We start from the raw sequence: 22,611 nt of genomic DNA, 5'->3' as shown, positions 1-22,611 counted from the left end.
CTCGCTCTCGCTGCCCAAACTGTAGGTAAGTACAAGTAAATGGGCTTTCGTCATAAATTTCAGACGCCCATTTCTAACATCCTATTCAGTGCAGGGTTGTCACTTTCAGGACAGTTGAGTAACCTTGTGTTACCGTTGAGGTTTCCATGCACGATTTCATCGGCATAATGTGAAGCTTCACACCGATGACACGATTCAATCGGACATACTCAACAGAGTAATCTTCCTTTCCCTGGCACGAGCCCGTTTTCCGTGTTACAATGTGAGTACCAAGCCTACCTAAGCTCCGGATATGTATGTTTCGACTCACCTGAATTTCTTACTCGGAATCAGCCAGCAGGACAACAGCATGATATATAATAAGACATTGGCACCTTGGAGCTAATTCGAAATTGCTACCACAGTTCTCCAGATACAATGTCTACCCCCAAATTCAGGATCGCTATCTGGTGAGCTGTCTTCAGCTTGTTAGTCGTAGTCATGCTCATTATAATACTCCCCTAGCGGAGGGGGGGTTGGCGGTTTGACATTAGCCGTTGCTTTGTCCCGGTACCCGGATATTATCGTCGACGTATATGAAGCCGCTCAGAGCTTTTATGAGATTGGTGCTGGTGTCGGTATCTGGCCCAGGGCGTTCAAGGTACAGATCTCGGAAACTAAAAGATATACTAACCCCAGACAATCATTCAGGTCTTACGAAAATTTGGGCCTGACTTGGAGCAGCAACTGCTTCAGTGCTGCGGTTACGAATGTCGGACAGAAGAATATGGTCAGTGATAATCGTATACGATAGACATTCAAATTCACTGAGAGAATTTTCAGTCTTAGCTGCTAAACACCGTAAAGGCGATCAAGCCGTCGGCACTGAGTTGTTCGACTTGATGACGAAAGGTCAACTTTCCTCTGCATTCCTCTGCATCTCACCCTGACCACGGCTGGTGGAGCAGGCGATCTTATGCGTTTTCATCGAGCCCAATTCCATGGCGTGCTTCTCTCACATGTCTCACCGTCCTGCACAACGCACAACGCCAAGCGACTGAAATCATACACTCAGCCCTTCAAAGGCCGTTCAAGAAATACACCAATTACGCTGACATTTACGGATGGATCCACTGCGACATGCGATGTTTTAATTGGTGCCGACGGCATCAAATCCGCAGTCCGGTCCTGCATGTTGCGTGAATTGTCCAAGGGCATGAATCCCGATGAAAAACAATCTGTGCTCTCTTGCATCAACCCAGTCTGGAGTGGCGTTACTGCATACCGGACACTAATTTCCGCAGAGAAACTGCGCGCGCGTTGTCCTGACCACCGTGGCCTGCGGGAGTTTACTACAGTAAGCGTCATTCCAGTTAAGTACATGTCACACCATTGACACGAACTTGGCGACGCCTTCATTCACAGTACATGGGAAAAGATGCTGTGAGTGAGACTCTTTAATCCATCGTGTACGTTGTGCTGAGGCCGATGCATTATAGTGCCTGGTTGTATACCCAATTTCTCTTGGGCAATACGTCAACTTTGCAGGTTTCACGCTTCAACGCGATCTCGTTGACACGGCCTATGAAATTGATGCGGGAATTCCTCGTCGGTCTTTCGATGGGAAGGCAAACAACGAGTGGGTTGGCGAACTCACTGCTGAACAGTTCGTCAAGCCTTTCAGACACTTCGAAGACGACGCAAAACACCTTCTCGAGGTCTGTCGTTCGTATCAGAGTCACTGCTCCCTACTGAGAATTTCTGCAGTGTGTAGAAAGAGGCACACTTTGGGCCGTGCACACCGTGAAACCATTGCCGTCCACCAATTTCGGGCGGGTCGCGCTCATAGGAGATGCTGCCCATGCAATGATGCCGTTCCAAGGCTCTGGTGCCGGTCAGAGTATCGAGGTCAGTGTTCTCCCAATTTATGCCGTGCTGATTTAATTTGATTTAATAGGATGCTTACTTCCTTGCGACCGTTCTCGGCCATAAATCCACGACTTTAGAAACGGTACCCAGGGCCCTCGCCATCTACGACAAGTTGAGAAGGCCATTCTCAGCGGATGTGGCCGCGCGCTCAAGGCTTTGTGGTCAATTGTATGCGTTTCAAACGGACGTGCCTTTGCACAAGCTCGGCGACACGATCACCAAGAATTGGGAGTGGGCATGGCTGACGGAGCTAGATGATGCTTTGAAAGAAGGTGTCAGGCTTGTAGAGGACAGTTCAATCAACATCAGCTGATATCAAAGGCAACGGATTTAATGTGCATGTGCCACATGTATGCTTCCCGCATTATTTACGCTATCATCTTAATCAATTTGCGCCAGTGTAGTTCTATGTAGCGGTGTCGGATAATAATATGCCTCTGGCAGTGGGTATAGTACGGATCGACTACAAAGAGCAGGCAATAACAGAATAAAATCCATAGATATGGCATACATCCGCGGAGGTCTATTGACCCAGGCTGATCCTATCTCCTCTTGCTCAGAATGCGAGTAATGCTCGCTTTGACGACGCCCGCTGCCTTTTCCACCTCTTTCCTCGTCAGCGCCGCAGTGGCAGCGATGCGTATAGTGGGCCTGGACTCAATCATCTCTTGTCCACGCAAGTGTTTCGCCCGCGTTAGCATCACGCCGTTCGCAACCGCATCGTCAACAATATCCTGCAGGATGCGTTCTTCAGCTTCGTGGTCATAGGTGGGCTGGGTGGCAGAAAGCGACTGTTGTTGAGTTCGCAAGCAGAAGTGTATGATAGGGCTGGCACGATGACCGAGTAACGTAATGCCTTCAGTCTTCTCCAACACGGCGCGGACGGCACGGATGTTATCTTGCAGGTTGAGAAGTACGGCAGGGTTGTTCCGGAGAAAAGTTATTGCCTCAGATCCAGAGGTTGCCAGGAGAGCAGGCATAGAAGCCGAGAATACAAAGGAGGTACCGTTAATCCGCTGCTCGATGCATCAGTACAGGATCATCCGTGTGAGCGATTCATACTTACTTGGTGATCCACTACGATAGCAGAACCAGCGCAGAAGCCACCCGCAGAACAAAGACCGTTAGCAACAGAGCCTACGAGCATATCGATTTGCGACGCCTGAGGATGTTCACGTGAGCTATATCCTCACTGGAAGGAGGAGCGAACCTACCGGAACATTGTACAACTCCGTCAGACCACGACCAGTGCGGCCCATGGTTCCGAAAGAAATGCTTTCATCTAGGATGAGGCGGTACTTGTACTTCAGCTTAAGCTCGACCTGCGAACCAAAATTGAGTGAACATGACACTTTACAGCTTTGAATGTATAAGCAACAAACCAGTTGAGGAAGATCCACCATTTCGCCGTCGCGCTCAAATATACCTTCAGTAATGATGAATCTACGCGTAAGAGGACCTTTGCGTTTCTTCCTCTCCTTCTCCACACTAATAAGGGTGTCCTCGAGACTCTTGAGATCATTGTGATCGAACCAGCGAACAGTTGAACGGGATATGAGAATGCCTTTTTGGATTGCGAAGTTCACGGAACGATCAGCGACGATGATATCCCCGCGTTTGCAAAAGGCGGGAATAACGGACGAAATGGTTGAAAAGCCCTGTGAGTAGAGGATAGAAGCCTCTGTCCCCAGGAACTCGGCGATATCGCGTTCAAGGTCGAGATGGACATCTAATACATATTGCAGGTTAGACTCCAACCGTACGTCGCTACCAGCCACATTCACCAATGGTTCCGTAAAATCCAGGGGGTCCACAGCTTCCGAGGCCATATTTCTGAAGCGTTTCGAGAGCGCGCTCCTTGATCTTCTCATTGCCTGCTAGTCCGGCAAAGTTGAAGCTGGCGAGGTTGGTCACGATTTTACCAGTTGCGAGAAGCTTTGGTTTGGGGCCGTTGGGGCCAGAAATGATGGGCACTGAGCTAAGATCTTTCTGTTCCCACTCGCTGAGAGGTTGTACAAGAGGTTCCGGTGCCCACTCGTCCACTAGTTCGTCAATTTCCTGGAAAGATGTCAGTTAGGGACGAAGAACTGCTAACCAAACAACCTTTTCAGAAAACTTGATGAAATGTTTGCCCGACCTATCAGCGCGTGTCCTAGACTGTAGTAGCGTCCTTATGGCGAAAACGACGAGAATAAGCTCGAGAATTGTTCGTCCAGGATCGTTTTGATGGGAAGACTTGACATATCGTGCAACGACTGCTGAGCCTGGAATTCTATAAAAGCCAGACTCCAGTTTTGACAAAGAGAACGTCAGGAATGAGAGCAGAGGCTCAAGTGCTACGGAGGTCGAACTTTCCATCGTGAAGAAAGTTGATGTTACGGTCCGACGTGTGAGCAAGTGTTGATAGACTTATATAATCACTAGTACTTAGTCACCAGCCAATCATTAGTTGCCAGCAAGCTGCCAGCGGGGAATTATGATGAGTCCTGAACTGTCCTGGAGAGCTTGCAACCAAGGCTGAGCCGCGCTCAATAAGTGAACAGCTTTCCATAAGATAAGACTCTTTTACCATAAAACGTTGATGTAACGCAGTCGATATTCAAAATTACCTTATAAGTAGACTCCTAAGTACCCTTTTTACCTACATCGACATGGACAGCGAAGACAAGGAGGTGATGAAATCAAATGACCAACTTACGAGCTCTTCCGATCTTGCGTTCGACCACTCGTACCACACCCCGACAGCAGCCCGTCATCGTCACCGTGTCGTGACCTGGAGGCGCCCCAAGGTCCAGTAATTTCAATAAGATGCTATCTGCGCCTATTTTGACAACTGTTTTTCAAAAGCTAAGCATACTAGACCGCTTGCTGACACCAGCCATAGTGATATGCATGATTGTCGGGGTATTCATTGGCGAGTTCGTACCTGGCGTACAGCAGGCGTTTGACACCGTCAGGTTCTACAGCGTCTCCGTTCGTAAGCGCAAATATTGCGTGTTGTGCCCAACGAGACTACGGCCCCAAGCGCTTTATCGTACTGGTTTGTCCAGTTCGTTTAAACCTCTCCCTTGACTGTGACCATTGAAGAAGCGCAAAACATTTGATAATCCCACTCACCAGCAGTCGCATTGCTCCGATTACGAAAAAGCTAGAAGGAGACTGAAAGCCTCAGCCTCAAGGTCAAGCCACGAAAATTTACATTAACAAACTACATGTCTTGGGTCCACTGTGACGCTGCATCGGAAGGACTATCTTCCTGCGTCTATATGCCTCATAGGGTTAACGGGACTGGTCACGAGTCTAATCAATAATGGCGGCTGCCAGCTCACGTTCTAGTTGATCAGGCGCTTTGTGGCCAGCACACGACACATCCACTACAAAAGGCGACACACACCTCAGTAAGTCACGTAGAACAATACTGAGGTGTTATGCGGGCGACACGAACTATATACGACAGACCGTGAGATTAGGTAAGGAACCAGGGAAACGATGTGCGGAGAGAGTTCGTGTGGGCAAGAAGCAAGAAGCTGTCAAGACTAAAGCGTTACATGTGGTGTCGATGGTGATAACGTCAAGACAGTAATACGAGATCTAAAAGGTAAAAGTCAAACTGTCAACAATTGTCACTATCCCCTGCGTTTGAATCCTCACTGCCGTCCTGTCTCTCTAGCTTCTGAACAATGGTTTTTCACCGAGGCGCATGTTGTAGAGCCCCGAGCTTGCGCTTCAGTGATTTAACAGCAGCTTGCTACCCTACTGCGGATGCTTTCCATCCCCGAGTCTGGTCACTGGAGCCTATGCTTGAGTCAACTCGGATGATATGGTCTAGAAATACTAACCAACATCTCTAAGAAATACGTAAGTGTGCTCTTACCCAACTCTTGGCAATCGCCACTGATGTGGCCGGCCTACATAAGTAGTGGTAGGCTGATGGAACATGAATTAATTAATACCCTCCCTCCTTCCACCTCTATGTCCGCCACAGCCCAAAATACCCAAACCATGTCATTACGACCATGTTCACCTGTCGATACTAGCCTTCCAACCAGCGAGTGAGTGGCAAGCTAGATTGAGTTAAGTGTAACACTCATGGATCCACAGGGATGAGGTCAAGCCGCATACGGTGATTGAAGAACCTGTCGTAGTCATCGAGGGAGAGCTTGCTAAGAATATGTGAATATCAACCAATCAACATGGATAGTTCATGTCTGACCATATTATGTCGAAGGTCAAGTACCCTGGAACAGATTCTCGATATCCTTCGGGGGTCTACTATTGTGGAAGAGCGTGGCAAAGATGTCGATTCAAAGTTCTGGGCGACGTACAAGAAAGTTGCGAATGAGCACGACGATGATTTCCTCGCCAGGGCGAATGATGATATGGGAATTATATTGACCTTTGTGCGTTCAGTTCTAAACTTGTCAATGTAATTCTAACAGACAAATCAGGCTGGTCTATTCTCAGCCGTCAACTCTGCCTTCATCATCGGAATGCAGCCTAGCCCGGGGGAGACTACAAATACCCTCTTGCTGCATCTGATCCAGATCACTGCTGACCCAAATGCTGCACATGACATCAGTAATCTTTCCTCGTCCACGGGCTATTCCTCTTCGACTCTCTGGATGCAGGCGCTTGGCTATGCTAGCCTCGCAACTAGTGTCATGGCGGCGTTTGGGGCTGTGTTGGGGAAGCAATGGCTCAACTCATACAAGGCAGGTCGGGGACGAGGGTCTCTGGAGGAACGTTGCATACAGCGGCAGATGAAACTGGATGGGCTAGAGCGTTTTCACCTTCCGACGGTCTTGCAGGTGTTCCTTGTGCTCCTCCAGATTTCGCTGCTTCTCTTTGGCTTGTCTCTCAGCGCCAACATGTGGATCCAGCAAACGACGATATCCAGTGTCATTATCTGCACCACAGCTTTCGGCATGCTCTTCTATGCAGTCACTATCTTCGTGTCAGTGTGGCGTGCAGACAGTCCTTTCCAGACACCAGGGTCGGAGATAGTTGGTGCTCTCTGCAAAAGATGCCTTCAAGTCAGATCAACGTTGACTCATAACATATTCAGTAAATCGTCCGCTATACGCTGGATCCTGGAGACATCAACGAACCCGGAAGTCGTCGAGGCTGCGGCTGCGATGATACCTCTCACGCAATGGTCGCGGGAGCTTGATGCTTCTGCGGCATACGCACGATTACGTGATAACTTCTCGGCGTGTCGTGACAGTGAAGAACTGTTTGTGAAGTGTGGCAAGGCCATGGCCCATCTTTGCAGCCAGTCGGTGAAAATCCATCGAGTGCTTCTGTTGAAATCTTTGAACATATGGCATTATTGGGGAGGCAAGAGTCGCTTTCTTCGTGATGCGTTCATGGATAGCCGCCTCGCCTGCCATCAGCTCAATAATACAAAGGAGGAAGATGCTCGACGGAAGCATAAGGCCGATGTACGCACCGCTCTCAGAACAATGGTTGTCCATGGATTATTCGATCGTCTTTCACTTCCGGACAATGAAAAATTGATTTGGCAGGGTGATCTGCGATGGCGTCACAGCAATGGGCTCGTCCCCGGCTGTGAAGAATTTGACTGGCTTATCGATTACCTAGTGGATGAAGCGGACGACGAACCAGACGAAGCAACGCAAGGTGATGCCCTACTCGTGCTAAATGCCATGCGCGGACTAGGAAGCTCTGCCAAGCAACAATCGTACATCAAAGCGCTTACCCTTTGTATGGGCCCCACCAGACCTCCCCGAGTCCGACATGCTGCACTTAAAGCCATTTCTGACGCTCGAGGAGAAATAGTTTCTATCACCGACAGCCATGACAATGCAAAACTCCTGGATGACCTGTCTTGCGCTCTTTTCACTGCCGTATGTCCCAATCACGACCAGACAATCCACGACACCGGACCCGATGCTTTTTTCAACGCAGATCGAGACCATTGCTACTTCCGCCTCGTCTTTGCCCTAGCAAAGCACGACGAATGGCGCCAACGTCTGACCCGCGATGGCCATCTCGAGCGTTGCATTTCTCTGTTTGACGAAGTTTTGGAATGCGAGACATGGACTCTCGCATGCTACCTTATTGGGATCTTCATGCGCATCGATCCCTCAGACAGGGTTCTTCCTTTCAGCCCTACGAAGGAGAAGTGGCGGATGATCGTCAGAAAATCATGGAGGCACACACGCTATCTCATGCTGCGCGACTTTGTCGAGACGCTACCAGCCCTCGTGACAGTGACGAGACAGAATTTTACAGGCTCGAATGATGGCGTTTCCAGCGAGGAGTTAACAGATCTCGCCGAAGATGTGCATCGATATTTGGCCAAATTGCAGGACAGACAAGCAATCCTTGTGAATAGTGAGGCAGATAGTCTATTTGACGTTGCGCTATCCTCTGTACAGGGCTTGTACGACGATCTAAGTCATATGATTGAGACCCAGAAGACTTCGTAAAGAGACGACCTGTCTTTGTGGGCAATATTGCGGAAGAATGTGCGGACACACCAGGATATATATATATACATTATCTTCATCTATATAGTCAATCTAGAACACCTTAGCTACCTCCTGTATACGCTACATAGTTATCACATGCACCACATAATATACCTATTCTACTCTGCTCATTGGCATGCTCGGCACAGTTCGGCATCAGATGTTTTGCACAGCGTCACGTCCATGTCACATCATGTGAGGTTCGACGGTTTTGCATGACGTCTACCTTACAAGTCATCACCTTGCTAAGTTGCTGACTGTTCGCGCGTACGAGGGAACGATTGATTTCCTTCTGTTGGCAATCCATCTGTGACTAGTTTTTGCGACGACTTCGATTTCGCATTTTCTCAGAGCTCCATCCCATCGTCTTAGAGCAATGGCGACCTCACCTTCTCGCAAGGCCATACAAACCCTCTACGCCTCTACTCTGCGGACAGCGGAATCGTTCAGTTCGTACAACTTCCGCCACTATTTTGTTTTGAGAACGAAGGACACATTCAATGGGATGCAAGTGCGTTTTGACCGTGTAATTCGACATGGATAGGATCATGATGTTATTGACTTAGGCGGAACAAGATCCCATTAAGCTTTCACAAGCATATGATAAGGCTGTGAAGGAGCTTGCAGTATTGAGACGCAGCGCAGTTAGTCAATCAGTTGTATGGCGGCTTGCGGCTGGCAGTTGAAGAACAGGGCGACGTGCGTACCCGAGGGGATACGTGAACGAAGATATCAGGCACTGTGGATGATGAAAGCATATTAGATACTAGAGATTTGCCGCCTCAGCCTTAGAATGGCGTTCGCCTGGGTATGGACATGGAGGGTTTGTGTCAATTCACGGTGTATTGTACCATGATCTGCGGAATGCATATAGTATCATGAAGGTTTGTTGTCGCCTCCTGAATTACTTGAGCTTGAAGATCCGTTCCATGGCCACTTAATATACCTCCACCAACCTGAAGCCAGACCGTGACGAAGAACTTTGGGGCATTTGCCCGTCAACCGCTTTGGAGGTCGAAACTTCCCTTGGCAATATTCGTGTTCAAATCCCTCCCTGATACAGCCTCTTGAGTTTCTTTCCACTGCTTTTCCGCATCTTTTAGGCGGTCCTCAAACTCCTTTCGCTCCCTGCCGGCACGAGATTCCCTATGCGCCTGTATCTCGTCGAGTTGTCTCGTCTGTTTCGTTTCATCACCGGCATTCGAGCTCATTACATAGGTTCCTGCACAAACAGCGGCGATAGTTGCACCTTGAGCGATGACGCGAACACGTAGCCAGTTGTTCAAAGATTGGGAGTCACCGCGTCTCATTTTCACCACTGCAATTATCAGTGCACTGCATGTCACAAGAGTACCTGCAGGTACACCGCGGACGGTCAATTTGGAAGTGCACAATCAGAGAGCACGGCTCTGATACGAACCAATAGGGACTAATGGTTGTTCTCTGAATTTTCTCCAAGCCTTCTCCTGGTAGGACTCCCCCGTGTGAAGGCTCGGGGTGGTGGGAACAGCAGCGGGAGAGGTGGACATCCCGAATGGTCCGTCAAGTACCGGGAGACGAACACAAGTCGATGTGATCAGTCCTTCGAGGTATGGTTATGTAAGCGGCTTCTGAGGACATTGCAAAACTCCATGTATGAAATCTACCCTTGGCGTCGAATAAACCGACTTACCACATGGATTCCAGCTCCAGTACTAGTCTCCGAGACCGGTAAATTAGTACTATAGTACCCAGGTCCTCAGATCAGATGTTCAAATTTGTACGTCGTCGTCGGCAGTGCAATCGAATAACCTTTCAGCGAGGAGTGAAAGGCCTCCTCAACAATGAGCTTGGCACTCCCCACAGCTGTGCGGCATCATATTCCTTTTCTATCACATAGGACGTTAGACAGCTGGTGAGGCGTATCATTGTATCATACCACACTCATTTGTTTGTGTAGGAGTCAATTGATGGCGCTGACGATAATTGACATTTACTGACTTGTGGTTGCAGTGTGCGTTGATTATTCTACGCATATGCTTCCACAAGCTCGTCCACCGTTCCACAGATGCGGTGACTTGTGGCATTGTTTGGTCACCGTGATTACTTTGTGGGTGTTTTAAGACAATCACGACATGGCGCGTCCACAACGCGTTGTGGATTTACCAGCTGGCCATTAAATACGTTGGTTAAATTGCTCCTTGACCGAACAAGATATTATTCTCCCCCTTGTCCTCATAGATCATGTTGCCTGGCGGTCGCCTGCGTCTTGGTCCGAACGTAACTCTCAAGTTAATCACTTCGTCATCTCCGTCGAAGGGACAACTATTATATGCTTCAGATGCAACACAAGCGGTTCGAGTACCACGTCCTCAGGATACAGTTCCCACCGAAATTGCTATTCCCCCCTGCGACAGTCAGCAAACCAAGCGTCTACAGCCTTGTGACAACTCCGCCTCAGTACTCCCCTCAGTGGAGGAATTGGCGGGCCCGACAGAAACAGATTTAATGCTCGGGGTCGAATCCGACAAATCTGGTATTGCACCTCTGGAGGATAATGACCTAGCGCATCTCCCCTCAGAAACCCTCAACCTTCAGTACCCGTCTGGCTGGGAGCTTTCCCGCTCTCCTCCCTCTCGTTACATCCGAGGCCCCTTCCGTGTTCTGCGCGTTTTGGCAAAGGGCGCTTTTGCAAGAGCTGTGGGAGCTGAAGACGTGGCATCGCAGCGCGTGCTGTGTCTGAAGGTTTTTGAGCCGGAGACTCTGAAGGATTATCGTACTGTAGATGGCCTTTTGAGGGAGCTGGACGTATACAAGCGCATCGCGACCTCGGAGAGTTGTCTCGGAAGTATCTTCCTTATGAAATTGGAAATGTCTTTTCGAACAGCAGACACCATTTGTTTTGCCATGGTACGTGCTTCTTCCGCCCCAACATTGTCAGTCTTTTGACTCCGTTGCGCATCTGCGCGTTTCTAGGACTTGATGGCGGGCGACCTTTACTTCTATATCGTTAACTATCCTGCATACACTGAGCAGAATGCTCGCAGATGGAGTGCTCAACTAGTAAGTAGTTGCCCTTGCTGGCTATGTATTGGATGTCTCACGCGTCCGATTTTTGAAGGCTCTCGGCATCAACGCTCTTCACAACATGGGCATCCTCCACCGCGACATCAAGGTTGAAAATGTTCTAATCGATACGCGCGAGAACGTCCAAATTGCAGACTTCGGGCTCTCTTATATTCATTGGAAGCCCTTGGATCACGTGGGACGCTATGCCTCGGACGTAAAGGGAACTATCCAGTGCATGGCGCCCGAGATACTGTCGAACGCGAAAAAATCATATCGTACAAAATACGGAATCGCTGTGGACTGGTGGGCGTTCGGGTGTGTCGTTTATGAGCTCTTGTCTCGGGATCATCAGGCATGTTTCGTCGTTGCTTTCTTACAACCTTACTGATATGATCTTCTCAGTCGCTCTTTCCTACGGCAGAGGCCGTAATGGACTACGTTTCTTGGCACTCGAGAAATCATGGAAGAGCCCATTCGTTCCCTGCATTTGGTGCACTTGATCCATCTTTGATTGATTTAGTGGCAGGGGTAAACTTTATCATCGTTCCTTTTTCAACCCGATCGCTTATGTACTATGATAGCTCGTCAGACCTAATGCCATGTTCCGGTATGGATTCCAAAGCGTCAAGAATCACCCATGGTTCGTTAGCGATGGCGTCTCAGAATTTGATGGCGCCTGCTATCATGGTCGGTGCAACCTAATTTCTCTCTGAATATGTTACTAAATGTTTATTGCAGCTGCTCGGCGTAGCAATTGGCCGGAGATGCTACCTGACTTACGGCGTGGAGAGGGTCAACAACCGAGCTACCTGATCCCCATGGATCCTCGACCCACTCACGGCGGTCACTGGTCGATTCAACATTTACATGTAGATTGGAGGAATCCCAGGTCTGGGTTTGTCCATCCTCGATGAGGTCCTTCAGGTTGTAGTTTTTATTGCCGAGCTCTGCGTTCCCAGTTCTCCTTACCACTGCGCCTCCATTCTATCTTGCTACAAATAACACCCATATGCCCATTGATTGTAGACACATTGGCGCACTGTGTTCCCCCCTTTTGTTCTTCACATACATATTTTGATCCACGCCTTACACATGCTGCATCTCAGTATCTTTCCTTATCCCAAGGCGGCAGAATCGGCATGGATACGGAGGTTTTATGCGACCCGGAAGATGGACAAAGCCATGCAAGGAACCTCAAATGATGGACGGGTTTGGCAAGGGCATGGTATTGATACAGCACGATGCTCGATTGCGTCTCTAGAAGGTGTGTATAAACTTGAACGTGGCCAAAGTACTAGTGCGGTTTGCATCTGACTACTAGGTCATTCGACGCGTACACTATCGCACGGGTAATGATCGACTTGTTGAATGCAGCGTCGCTGACAAGTTCCCTCTGTGCAGAGATCCTTGATTACTGGTAACTTACATATGTCCTCCCAGATCTCATACAGCAGCTCCATCGTCTGCAGCGTCTTACATGCCTCGGGAAGTACCACGTCAAAGTCGAACTCCAGCACACCAGCCAATGCGCGAGTCGTGATTGCCTCCGAGAATGTCGCGGGGTGCTCGATGGAGAGAATGATGTGGATTGCGCCAGGTAGGGGACGCCTGACACCTGTAACGTGCAGCCCTACTGAGGTGTCAGGGTTGGCCTTGTGGGATTTGGACGCGAGGATGTAGCACTCTCGAACTTCTTGACGGATCTGCACGAGTCGTGAAATGTTGGTGAAGCTCATGCTATGAAATGACCAAGCGCATCTGCGTATCATCGACTCTCGGTTGTGAAATTTCTGCAAGCTAACTCGAGCACAGAATCGGGACGACGATTATCCCATGTGCGATCTTGAAGGCCAGGTACCACAATAACCGCCCGAAGTTGCTAGACAGGATAATATACATCGCGGGTGAAAGCGTCTCATGACGCCCCCAACCGCTGCCAATGGCGAATCAGAGTCCACCTTGAACTTCTCGTATCGCCCTGCCTTCTAGAAGTGAGGGAGGATGTCATCGGCGTTGGCGGCATTGGCGAACTGACCCTATGATCGGCATGCTGGCATAATACCTTGCGATGATGTCGCTAAAATTACCATTGAGAGCTCAGTACCGGCACCGGCTGTCGGTGGTGGGAGGCACGGGCAGTGAAGTAGGAGAAGAATTATGCTGTTTGGGCGAGGATGCGAGTCCAGTCCCTGATGCTGACAGTGCCGAGGTGGTGGTTTGCGTCGAGGAGGCAAGGCAAATTCTTATTGGTTTCGTTTCGACGTGGACGGTAGAAATGCAGCGTCCCGGCATTTTCCGGGCAATAGTCAGAGCTCACCACATAAGTACATGGCACCTGGAAAGCCAGCCAAAGCTATCAGAATCAAAGTTCCGCGCCATGGTGCTCAACGGATAGGCGCGAAATTTTCCGCGCATGTCCAAGCGCTGGCTAGGAAAGAAAAAACTCGCGTGGCCACCTACCAGCCCAACTATGACTCGAATAATGGGTTAGCTCAGGCTATTGTGAGTGCCATATTACTTGCACCAGGACTCTAACATTAGGAGGGCATCCAGGAGTCTGCATCTGACTGGAATTCATTGCTTATAACAGCTCGCGCTGAACGTGGACCACAGTGGGATGTTGGAACTCAACAGTGCGTCGTCTAGCCATATCGTATTCAAAGGTAATCGAAAGCTGTTCAGGTTTCTTGTGGACCAAGGGTCTGACCTCTACTACGACCCATCTCCACTGATGGAGTACCAGAAACGACAACGTGAGGAGGAGCATGCCGCCGCTCGAACCTCGATGCAGCCTCCCGACTTCCGTGGCCATGATCCTTCTCGTATTACTCGAAATCACTCGACCTCTTCAAATCATAACTATCCATACGTATCACAGGGCATGTCTCAAGTGACTCCACGACATCCTAATCTTGGGGGGTACTCGAACGTTCCATTTAACGGCATTCCACCCAGTCACTTCTACGGCGCTGGAGTGGATGTGGCTTCTCCTGCGAGGATGGGTATGAGAGACAGCATGGGTGCCAGCATGTCCCCAGATGTGAGGAGGAGGTCAGCGAGAGGCATACCAGAGGATGGATTCATTCAGCTGCATGGACCATGATCACACAAGACCATTGATTCCCGTGTATGTTATCCAGTGCTGTGTATATCATCCTTGTTCCTGCTGAAGTTACTGCTTCCTAATTCTACATTGCATCATTCGGCATGAATTAACCACCCGTGCATTATTTCACCCGAGTCATTCTTGTTGTCACAATTTCTCTTGCTCCGCCCTCCCACGAAATAGTTATAATTGCAGTGTCTCTCACAGGTCCTTCCAGCAGATTATTTTTCCTAGGGTCTTTCCGGGCACCTTTCCGACAGGCAACACCAATGCCCATCTCGGAGTCCCCTTGTGTTTGAGCCCCATGCGATCAGCAAGTCTCAGGGGATGATGCCCTCCATGTGGTAGTTTTTCGTTGTCGAGCTCTCCATTCCAAGTTCTCCATTCCTTCTTGCTACAAATAACTCCCAAATTCAAATGCACCTCGATTTAGACACCTGGGCGCCTTTGGTCCCCCTCTTTTTGTTCTTTTTGATGAACGCCATATGCATGCTTCATTTCACTACTACTGTTCTTTCCTTATCTCAATCGATCAAGCCGTGGAATCGGACCTCCAAGACTTTAGTAAGTATGTTTGGAGGTTTTGTCACGTACATACTGTCCTGTTAGGGAATAAGGATAACTGAGGAAGATCGAAGAAGCCACGGAAGGGACGTCATATATTGGACGGACGGGATATTGGCAGGGCCGGTTCGCTTGAATGCGATTGATTCAGGTGAAACCTAAAAAGTTGTGTTTCGATACATATATGCGCCCATTGTGCGCCCACCAGTTTTTTCTCTCTCATCTCTCTCCTCCATGACTGTTGTCCTGGTCTCTGCTTTCAACGGTGTGTTGCTCCACGGAATTTGAAGGTACCAAGCTCCATCTTAATATTCCTGCTTCTCCAGTCTAAGTTGCGCCGTCCTGTCGGTCCCCGAATGTATTTCGGTTGAAAAAAGCTTCGCGATTGTATTCCAGTCCGAAATACGCGCACCTAATATATAAAGCTCTCGTTCACTGTTTTCAGTCACTCGTTTGGCGTCATCATGACCGGCCTTCCAACTCCCCAGCGTTCACGAACGAAGACAGCCGATCTCTCTGAGATCTTTCGCAGCTCGCATAGTTCACGCCAGGTTCCCAAACCTACTAGCAGCACAGTTTCAGTGGGTGGTCTTCCCGATACCCCCTCTGAAGAGAAGCACAAGTCCAGGCGCTCTATGTTACCTTTCCTCGGCAGGAAGAAAGCCGAGCGACCGTCTGCTTCATCCTCCCCTCTGCCTAGGAAGTCCACCAACGCTCCTTCGGGATCTGTCGGTAAAGAGTGAGTCTCTTGTCTGGTTCAAGTTGGTAATCAAACGCGTTGTTCAGTCGAGGAGGACCTCTTGTCGGGGATGCTTCAGCGACCTATGGTCTGCTCTGTCGGCATATATACTTTTATATGCATCTCTGCTCGTTGTACGGATCCGACTTCGTATATTGCAATGGAAGTAAAGCGTGCACCACGCACGGGACAGTCTTGAACTGTGCATTCCTTCGTTGTTAAATTTATTCTCTCCCCCTTATCAAAGACTGATCTCATATCACTGTAGGAAAAGCACCTTGACTATTGCTTCAACTACAGACGGTTCTTCGTCTGACGGACCACTCCCTTCTACCCTTCCTCCGTTGAACGTATCGCCGCCATCATTGGGCTCCAAATTCGCCGCCCATTTCACTCCTTTGCGATCTCCTACCAAAACCCTCAAGGCACGATACTCTTCATCGCACAAGTCTGCAAACACCCCTCCCAATCATTCATCCACCACCCTCTCTCTACCTGTAGTTGATGGCCGTGGTACTTCCTCGGAGTCCCGCAACTCCAGTATCCACAGTCGGTCCACTACACCGAAACCGTACCGTCTTACCCCAGCAGAAAACCCTCCGAGCTATGAAATGCGGGACGATTTTTCTGATCTGTTTACTCTTCCAGAGCCTAATCTGAAACAGACAAAGTCTGCCCAAAAGGCTTCCGCCCTGTCGCCCGTAATTGTCAATGCTCCGGGCGGTTCAAGAAAGCTCAGTGTTGCCACACCTCTGACACCTGCTAGTCCCACTCCCCCATCCTCCCCTCGCCTCCAGTTCCCCATCCCTCCTTCAAGCTTCGGTCTGATTTCTCTGACGAGCGAGAAACCATTGGCATCTCCCCACCGTTCACAAGAATCGTCTCGAAGGGAGCCAACCACTCCCTCAAGCAAGCACTCTAACAGCAGCCTCAAGCTACCGGCTGTGAGCCCCCAGCATCGTTTCTCGATCTCTCATGAACGTCGGGGCGACCGCAGGACTACCGCGGGACTCAATTCTGAAGATGAAGGCCGTGCTCGTGCATTCAGTCTCTCGGGGAGTGATACAGACGCATCGCGTGCTACGAGCAGTAGCGCGCATAGCAGGAAAGCTAAACATCAGAGCGTATTGCCGAAGGCGTCAGCTATGAAGCGTCCGACCCCTTTGCAGCGTACGCCCTCATCATCAGAGAAGTTGTCCAATGGCCCTCCTCCTTCTGCCCCCCTACCTTCTCCACCGCCTTCAGCTCCGTTGGCACCTAGGCCACCGATAAGCTCGTTACCAGTCATCCCTTCTACCACCAGTATTCCTTCTAATTTGACTGCTCGCTCCCCGGGTATATCACCACGACCGCGAGCTAGCACTCTATCTTCGACGACAGCACTGAGTTCAGCTAGGCTTGCGGCGTGGATGGCTCCAAAAACAAACCCGGAAGATAAACACGTATCTGTAGATGTCCAGACACTCGCATCCGTGGATGAACTTAGGAACGCGCTTGCCTTGCAGAATCGAAAGTATGCTCAGCTCCAAGAATATGCTGTCAGCATCACCAAGAAATTCGAGGACGAGAAGGGATCTATGGCCAAGACCATTCAGATGCTAGAGCGAGAGATTCGAAAAAAGGTCAGAGAGATAGAGGGTCTGCGCTGGCTCGTCATACACAACGGTGGTGCCGATGATATTGATGCTGCAGCTAACCTGGCACGAGCTTCTTTGATTACACTGGATGATGGCGATCAACTCGATAATGCGCAGGCCATGGACTCAATGCGTGGTGAGGCTCCATCCCAGAGCGCACAATCACCGTCAGCAGTCAGATCTGTGGAGCATGATGTAGGGATAGTTACCCCCCTACTGCAGTCTCGGAGAGGACTTGGCTTTGATTACCTTGATCAGCCTAGTCCGTCTGGGGCATCCCTGGAGCCACCTTCGCCAGATTTTGGTATCACTGCCTCTGCCTCGTCTTCGCACTCGTCTTTGTCCCTTCCGGTGCTGACTCCATCGACGACCTCGTCCTTGTCAGCCATCCCGGAGCAGCCACCAGGAGAAATAAACCGAGCAGAACGCCAAAAAGCTAAAGAAGACCGGCGCGCTTCTCGAGCCCTGCGTCGGATGTCATCGTCATCGATGTCCTCGGCGGCATCTGGAGCGCTCATGGTACCTCCGCCGTTGCCGACTGATCACACGTTCGACTCTCACCACAGCATGGAAAATGTACTGGACAAACTGCGTCCATTTCGAAACGCTTGATCGAGCTGGTATGTACGATATGCGTAACGTATTTCGTTATAAAATTCCTGACGGATCATACCAGACTCAGCGGCGCTCTGCATGATCGCATCAAGTACTTCCGCTGTCAAACCAACCCTTCGGCACCTCTCCGCTCTTTTTCGACCACTTAGCTCATAATTCACCTCACATTTTACGGTCAGGGACCAACTAGAATTCATCGTTCAAGGACTCATCATCATCGCAATTTACAACTCGCTCGGCAGGACGTCCACAGGAAATTGTGATACCTCCCATCGTCGTTCACTTATTCGTATTCGCATTCGCATCTGCATCTGCATCCTTGGTATATCATTGATATCCACCACAGTCGTTATCCTCACACTCGCTTCGTTTTACATACCTCTGATCAGCATAAGCTCATACCACCTCTTCGGTCATACACCACAAGCGTATTTGGGGAGCATAAATTATAATACAGGAAGCTAAGGAGTAGAAAAAAATTATTATTTTGCATGGTTCAAAAGCAGCTATGAACGCCGTTGCCCTTCAAGGTGATGCCTATTCCTATCGTATAAGATTACAATTGTTGTAAGTACCGGCCTTCCATCGTAGCTACTATAAATTGAACACATGAATGCCGTCGAATTCGATAAGGATGTACCTCTGGTTATTTCGATACCTGAGCGCATTATTGTCGTATCCGAGGTGAGATCCGTTTCAATTAATAAATAGTCTTGCAGCCGAGCTATGGGTATGCAAAATTGACACCTTGCAATGCCGCCGACTACTGGCCGTTGATGAACCAATTAACCTGAAACCTTCTACCTTGTGTTACGCGCAACAGGTCATGCGGGGCATTAGGTCATGCTAGAATTCTGTGTCGTAGCGGAAATAACGCATTTAAAAATAAACACGGAGTCCTGATGGCTGTATGTAGATCTGAGAAGATGTAGCGCCAGGACACTGGGCCTCAAAGGCTGTGATAGCGGGTGGTGGAACTGCCGCAATTTGAAAAGGCAGTGAGACGGAAGCTCAGTTCGAGCAGAATTTAGGCGACCTTGGGAAACAAAAGAGACGGACTGGAAAATAGGATTACGCCTTCTATCCTTTGGCAGAGTGTCTGCAGAGCGGCGTGTGCTGAAAGACGCCAAGGGACGAAGCAGTGCCTGGGTGCTATAAAACACCAACTGGCAAGCGTCTAACCGGCGGCGCGCAACCACTGACCGATAATTCCCATGGTCGCACTGGAAGTGGGCCCCGAGAGGTGTGAAAGTACACCCGAAAGTCATCTAAAACATGATGTACCGCCGCAGTGAGTCCCACGATTTGGATGTACGATCAGGACAACCTGGACAGGGAAACGATGCAGACAAGTAGCATAGGTAACAGGTTTAAAAAGCTGTGACATGATGAAGTCTGAGATCTGAGGCCCTGCAAAGCCGCAATATGATCTCTAGAGTAGACTCCAAACAGGAACAAACATTTATGTCTTGATGCTTTGATGCGCAACTGCCAAACGTTGCTATGAATGCCGGAATGTACCCAAATGTACAAACTTTTCCCTTTCCTCGCCCTCCTCCTTCTTGTTCCACCACATACAGGGCGCTTTTGCGCGTCCGGGGACACCGTATTGCTGTACATTTTGGTTGAATCTGGTTTAAGCCGTATATCTACCACTCAAGGTGCACCCCTTGGCGTCTTACCCTAGAGGCCGTATAGAGCACGACGTTGAACGGGGAGGATGATCATCTCAAATTTCATGCGAAAGAATGTCAAACGAAAGGCGAAGGTACCAAAATCTGGGATCCCTCCTCCGCGATCCCAGTCCCCTACCTCACCTGTTTTACACACTTCTCCAGAAGAGGTCTTCGATATCAACAAGAGGTCAACTGATTCCTGCGTGATCGAAGACTCTCTCTCGGACAGAGATACGTCTGTCGGAAGACCTTCATCCACTTCTCGCACTCGATTAAATGTCGGATCTTCCTTGGTCCAATTAGACTATAACCCAGAGCCCCTGGATAACTGGTTCCCGCAGGAGCTACTCAACGGACAGCGTGGCTCCCATGGCTCTATGTGGAGCATTCACACGAGCTTGGCACCGGAATCATCTGAAGTTACCACCCTGAACACCACGAAGGATGATTTTAATCGGGGTCCTACATCTCAAGTAGGTCTTTCTGAGTTGGGGGCATTCCGTTATCTCACAATGACTTTCAACAGGCCAATATATCCCACTCTCGGGAGCCATCCGATCGCACGGTACGTCTTTTCAAACTAGCTGGTTGCATGTCGGTGGTTGCGGCAGGAAATTACGTCCCATTTCATTTCAAATGACTTCGAGAGAGAAATGTGTGAGCTGATTATACTCTTAGGCGCCTTCCACTTCGAAGAAGTCAATTCCTGCCCCCATTTTTATACCAGCCCCCGAAGTTGCTCCCACCAATGCTCCGAATGGCCGGCAAGCAGTGAGTGTGGTGAAGTCTACCTCGCCTCAGGGTTCAAATCTGCAAGCGTTTCCAACCTCCCCTCCATCCCCCATGTCTTCCGAAGATATGTCCGCTATATCCGGCACAACTCTTGCTCGTGCCCTAATCGGGAACTCGTTCATATTATCATCGAGTGATCGGGGATCGCGATACCGCAGCGGTATGGCGCGGCAAGATTCCGCCACTCTCCCTCGTGGCGACCATCTCCTTGTGGAGATTGCCCGTGCATCCGACTCGGCACGTGAGTCAACTGTACCCCCTGTGCCTCCCCTGCCTCCGAGCGTAGGAGCATATTTGCTAGATCAAACGAGAGCATCCACCATCCAAGATAAATCACAAGCGTCTCCAGATGCCAGTGCATCGACCACGGAGTATTCACCCTCCGGAGCTTTCTATACGTCTCCTGATATGATCATGCATTCAAGGTTGTCAAGACGCATTTCCCGAATATCAGAAGTCCCCTCGCCTGTGCCGACGACGCCAATGTCGCCGCAGTCAATTCGCGATGCTCGGCCAATGAAGAGTGGTAGCTCTATAGCTGCAAGCAGTCTATTCGCGAGGATGGATGAGACTGATTCGGATGTTCCAAATTCCGCTTCTCATACGCCTGCAACAGCGTCGTCGCAGCCATCATTTCGCCAAACGGGAATAGGTGTGTCTAGCACTTCGATCCAATCATCCGAACTCTCTCCTAGTCCAACGGATGGTTTGGATGGGTATCAATTTGTTGCCCCTGAGCTACCACAGTCTGCTGCATCCATTGGCTCTGACGTCAGCACATCCTTTGTCGGTAACCTGCAGACAAAATCCAGCTATGTCAGTCTGAAGAAGCGCAGGGCAAAATTGCTGGGAGCAACGCCGTCGTCGACAGGCGGGAGAGGTAAGCGTCTTTGAGTAAATTTTTTCGCCGTTCTCATTCAACGTTCTACAGGTTTTAAGGCATCAGCTGTGCTACCTAACGGTATTTTCCAACGCAATAAAAAACAGATTAGACTCCCCATCGGCGAGCGCCCTCGTTCAATCCTCGTCCCACAGACGCCAATCACTCCTGCATTAATTGCTTCTGCTACTGTGCAACATCCCTCCGCGCTGTCCCAGTTTCCTTTGGTGCCCTCCTCTGCGGTTCCTGCTGGCCATATCGAGATGCCATTGACAGCCTTTGCAGATGTGGATATTCCTGCCACCAGCCCGCTTTCCGGTACGGGAATATTTGCACAACGTCAGCGTGCGGAACGTACCCTTGGGATTCCTGGACGCGTCACTCTCGGGCAGGAATATGACCTCCTTGATTATGCTATCACTGTGAGCCCCAATTCGCAGAGTTTATCAAATTACCCCCCTCCGAGCCCTTCCACTGGGGAACAGACCTTCCCCGAGACTCCAAATATTGTCACCCCGTTGTTTTCCCCCGGCTTTCCTGTACCCAGAACAGGACTGCTGCTTCCTGCTGGACGTCCTCAGGCACCTAAACCGGCGACCATTCCGGTACCGCAGGACATTGCTGATAAGGGTGCATTGTCTCGGGTGATGACACTGCGCGTTCCTGCGCGAGGAGAGGACTTGACGAAAGATGATAATTCTTCTGTCCCCCGCAGGCCGATGTCTACCACTCCACCTGTGAAGTCAACACCATCGCCTGAACCTGTCCCTCCTGAGATCACTTCTGAAATTACACCAGTTCCAGCGTCTCCCCTCACAGGACAGAACACCGATACCACTGACCAGAAGAAAGATACCGCAATACCGTCACAATCACCCCCCATTGATCCCGTGATATACTCCCCACTCTACCGTATATCCACGAGCAGCGATAAGCTGCAAGAGGACGAGGTTTTGCAAAGGCTTGCACCCTATTCTACATCATCATTCCCTTCAATTAGTGCATTCATATCTACGCCATCAAAATCGCTCTCCTTTGTCGAGCAGCCTGATTTATCCCCAACATCTGTCCCCCTCCCAGGATCCAAAAATGCATCACCCTCCCTTTCTTTTGCGCGCTCTGGAAGCATATCCTCATTGGCCTCGCCATCCA

At 49.8% G+C, this 22,611-nt stretch overlaps 11 protein-coding genes across 11 annotated transcripts; 8 read left to right on the top strand and 3 right to left on the bottom strand.

Moving 5' to 3' along the window:
• Positions 1-230: 230 nt before the first annotated feature.
• On the top strand, positions 231-2,336 carry EDB91DRAFT_354454 (uncharacterized protein). Its single transcript, XM_041326983.1, has 10 exons — positions 231-262; positions 338-449; positions 505-640; positions 691-769; positions 823-891; positions 948-1,336; positions 1,405-1,422; positions 1,479-1,697; positions 1,747-1,887; positions 1,937-2,336. Exons 2-10 carry the CDS (start codon positions 418-420, stop codon positions 2,219-2,221), a joined length of 1,368 nt encoding a protein of 455 aa, XP_041177338.1. The 5' UTR covers positions 231-262; positions 338-417; the 3' UTR covers positions 2,222-2,336.
• Positions 2,337-2,450: 114 nt separating this feature from the next.
• Positions 2,451-4,445, bottom strand: EDB91DRAFT_1329040 (serine palmitoyltransferase; the record flags this gene model as incomplete). The annotated part of the gene is made up of 6 exons (XM_041325304.1): positions 4,012-4,445; positions 3,693-3,966; positions 3,291-3,637; positions 3,123-3,230; positions 2,975-3,070; positions 2,451-2,924 (listed from the first exon to the last, which is right to left on the bottom strand). The coding sequence occupies exons 1-6, from the start codon at positions 4,264-4,266 to the stop codon at positions 2,451-2,453; spliced, it is 1,554 nt and encodes a 517-aa protein (XP_041177337.1). The 5' UTR covers positions 4,267-4,445.
• Positions 4,446-4,716: 271 nt separating this feature from the next.
• EDB91DRAFT_1053214 (uncharacterized protein) lies at positions 4,717-4,980 on the top strand (the record flags this gene model as incomplete). The annotated part of the gene is made up of 1 exon (XM_041313734.1): positions 4,717-4,980. The coding sequence occupies one exon, from the start codon at positions 4,717-4,719 to the stop codon at positions 4,978-4,980; it is 264 nt and encodes an 87-aa protein (XP_041177336.1).
• A 1,121-nt stretch (positions 4,981-6,101) lies between these two features.
• EDB91DRAFT_1053208 (uncharacterized protein) lies at positions 6,102-6,605 on the top strand (the record flags this gene model as incomplete). The annotated part of the gene is made up of 2 exons (XM_041313733.1): positions 6,102-6,308; positions 6,357-6,605. Coding segments are annotated over 2 exons (456 nt in total), but the record flags the coding sequence as incomplete, so codon positions are not given.
• Positions 6,606-6,734: 129 nt separating this feature from the next.
• EDB91DRAFT_1132968 (uncharacterized protein) lies at positions 6,735-8,498 on the top strand. Its single transcript, XM_041318714.1, has one exon. It carries the CDS (start codon positions 6,777-6,779, stop codon positions 8,358-8,360), a length of 1,584 nt encoding a protein of 527 aa, XP_041177334.1. The 5' UTR covers positions 6,735-6,776; the 3' UTR covers positions 8,361-8,498.
• Positions 8,499-8,616: 118 nt separating this feature from the next.
• On the top strand, positions 8,617-9,288 carry EDB91DRAFT_1132967 (uncharacterized protein). Its single transcript, XM_041318713.1, is given in 3 exon segments — positions 8,617-8,913; positions 8,969-9,028; positions 9,048-9,288. 3 exon segments carry the CDS (start codon positions 8,779-8,781, stop codon positions 9,123-9,125), a joined length of 273 nt encoding a protein of 90 aa, XP_041177333.1. The 5' UTR covers positions 8,617-8,778; the 3' UTR covers positions 9,126-9,288.
• A 112-nt stretch (positions 9,289-9,400) lies between these two features.
• On the bottom strand, positions 9,401-9,931 carry EDB91DRAFT_1053184 (hypoxia induced protein conserved region-domain-containing protein; the record flags this gene model as incomplete). The annotated part of the gene is made up of 2 exons (XM_041313732.1): positions 9,401-9,756; positions 9,823-9,931. 2 exons carry the CDS (start codon positions 9,929-9,931, stop codon positions 9,401-9,403), a joined length of 465 nt encoding a protein of 154 aa, XP_041177332.1.
• Positions 9,932-10,338: 407 nt separating this feature from the next.
• Positions 10,339-12,453, top strand: EDB91DRAFT_353898 (kinase-like domain-containing protein). The gene is made up of 6 exons (XM_041326981.1): positions 10,339-11,291; positions 11,358-11,444; positions 11,503-11,802; positions 11,853-11,978; positions 12,032-12,137; positions 12,189-12,453. The coding sequence occupies exons 1-6, from the start codon at positions 10,626-10,628 to the stop codon at positions 12,362-12,364; spliced, it is 1,461 nt and encodes a 486-aa protein (XP_041177331.1). The 5' UTR covers positions 10,339-10,625; the 3' UTR covers positions 12,365-12,453.
• Positions 12,454-12,772: 319 nt separating this feature from the next.
• On the bottom strand, positions 12,773-13,186 carry EDB91DRAFT_1248404 (uncharacterized protein; the record flags this gene model as incomplete). The annotated part of the gene is made up of 2 exons (XM_041322932.1): positions 12,773-12,810; positions 12,877-13,186. 2 exons carry the CDS (start codon positions 13,184-13,186, stop codon positions 12,773-12,775), a joined length of 348 nt encoding a protein of 115 aa, XP_041177330.1.
• A 567-nt stretch (positions 13,187-13,753) lies between these two features.
• On the top strand, positions 13,754-14,731 carry EDB91DRAFT_1132954 (uncharacterized protein). Its single transcript, XM_041318712.1, has 3 exons — positions 13,754-13,952; positions 14,004-14,083; positions 14,133-14,731. Exons 1-3 carry the CDS (start codon positions 13,779-13,781, stop codon positions 14,551-14,553), a joined length of 675 nt encoding a protein of 224 aa, XP_041177329.1. The 5' UTR covers positions 13,754-13,778; the 3' UTR covers positions 14,554-14,731.
• Positions 14,732-16,735: 2,004 nt separating this feature from the next.
• EDB91DRAFT_354037 (uncharacterized protein) lies at positions 16,736-18,528 on the top strand. Its single transcript, XM_041326982.1, has 2 exons — positions 16,736-16,803; positions 16,857-18,528. Exon 2 carries the CDS (start codon positions 17,005-17,007, stop codon positions 18,106-18,108), a length of 1,104 nt encoding a protein of 367 aa, XP_041177328.1. The 5' UTR covers positions 16,736-16,803; positions 16,857-17,004; the 3' UTR covers positions 18,109-18,528.
• Positions 18,529-22,611: the final 4,083 nt, after the last annotated feature.

This window comes from Suillus paluster (genome assembly GCF_016628075.1).
Source record: "Suillus paluster strain FC165 chromosome Unknown EDB91scaffold_25, whole genome shotgun sequence".
Classification (NCBI taxonomy): Eukaryota; Fungi; Basidiomycota; class Agaricomycetes; order Boletales; family Suillaceae; genus Suillus; species Suillus paluster.
This window is presented reverse-complemented; position numbering and strand designations above follow the sequence as displayed.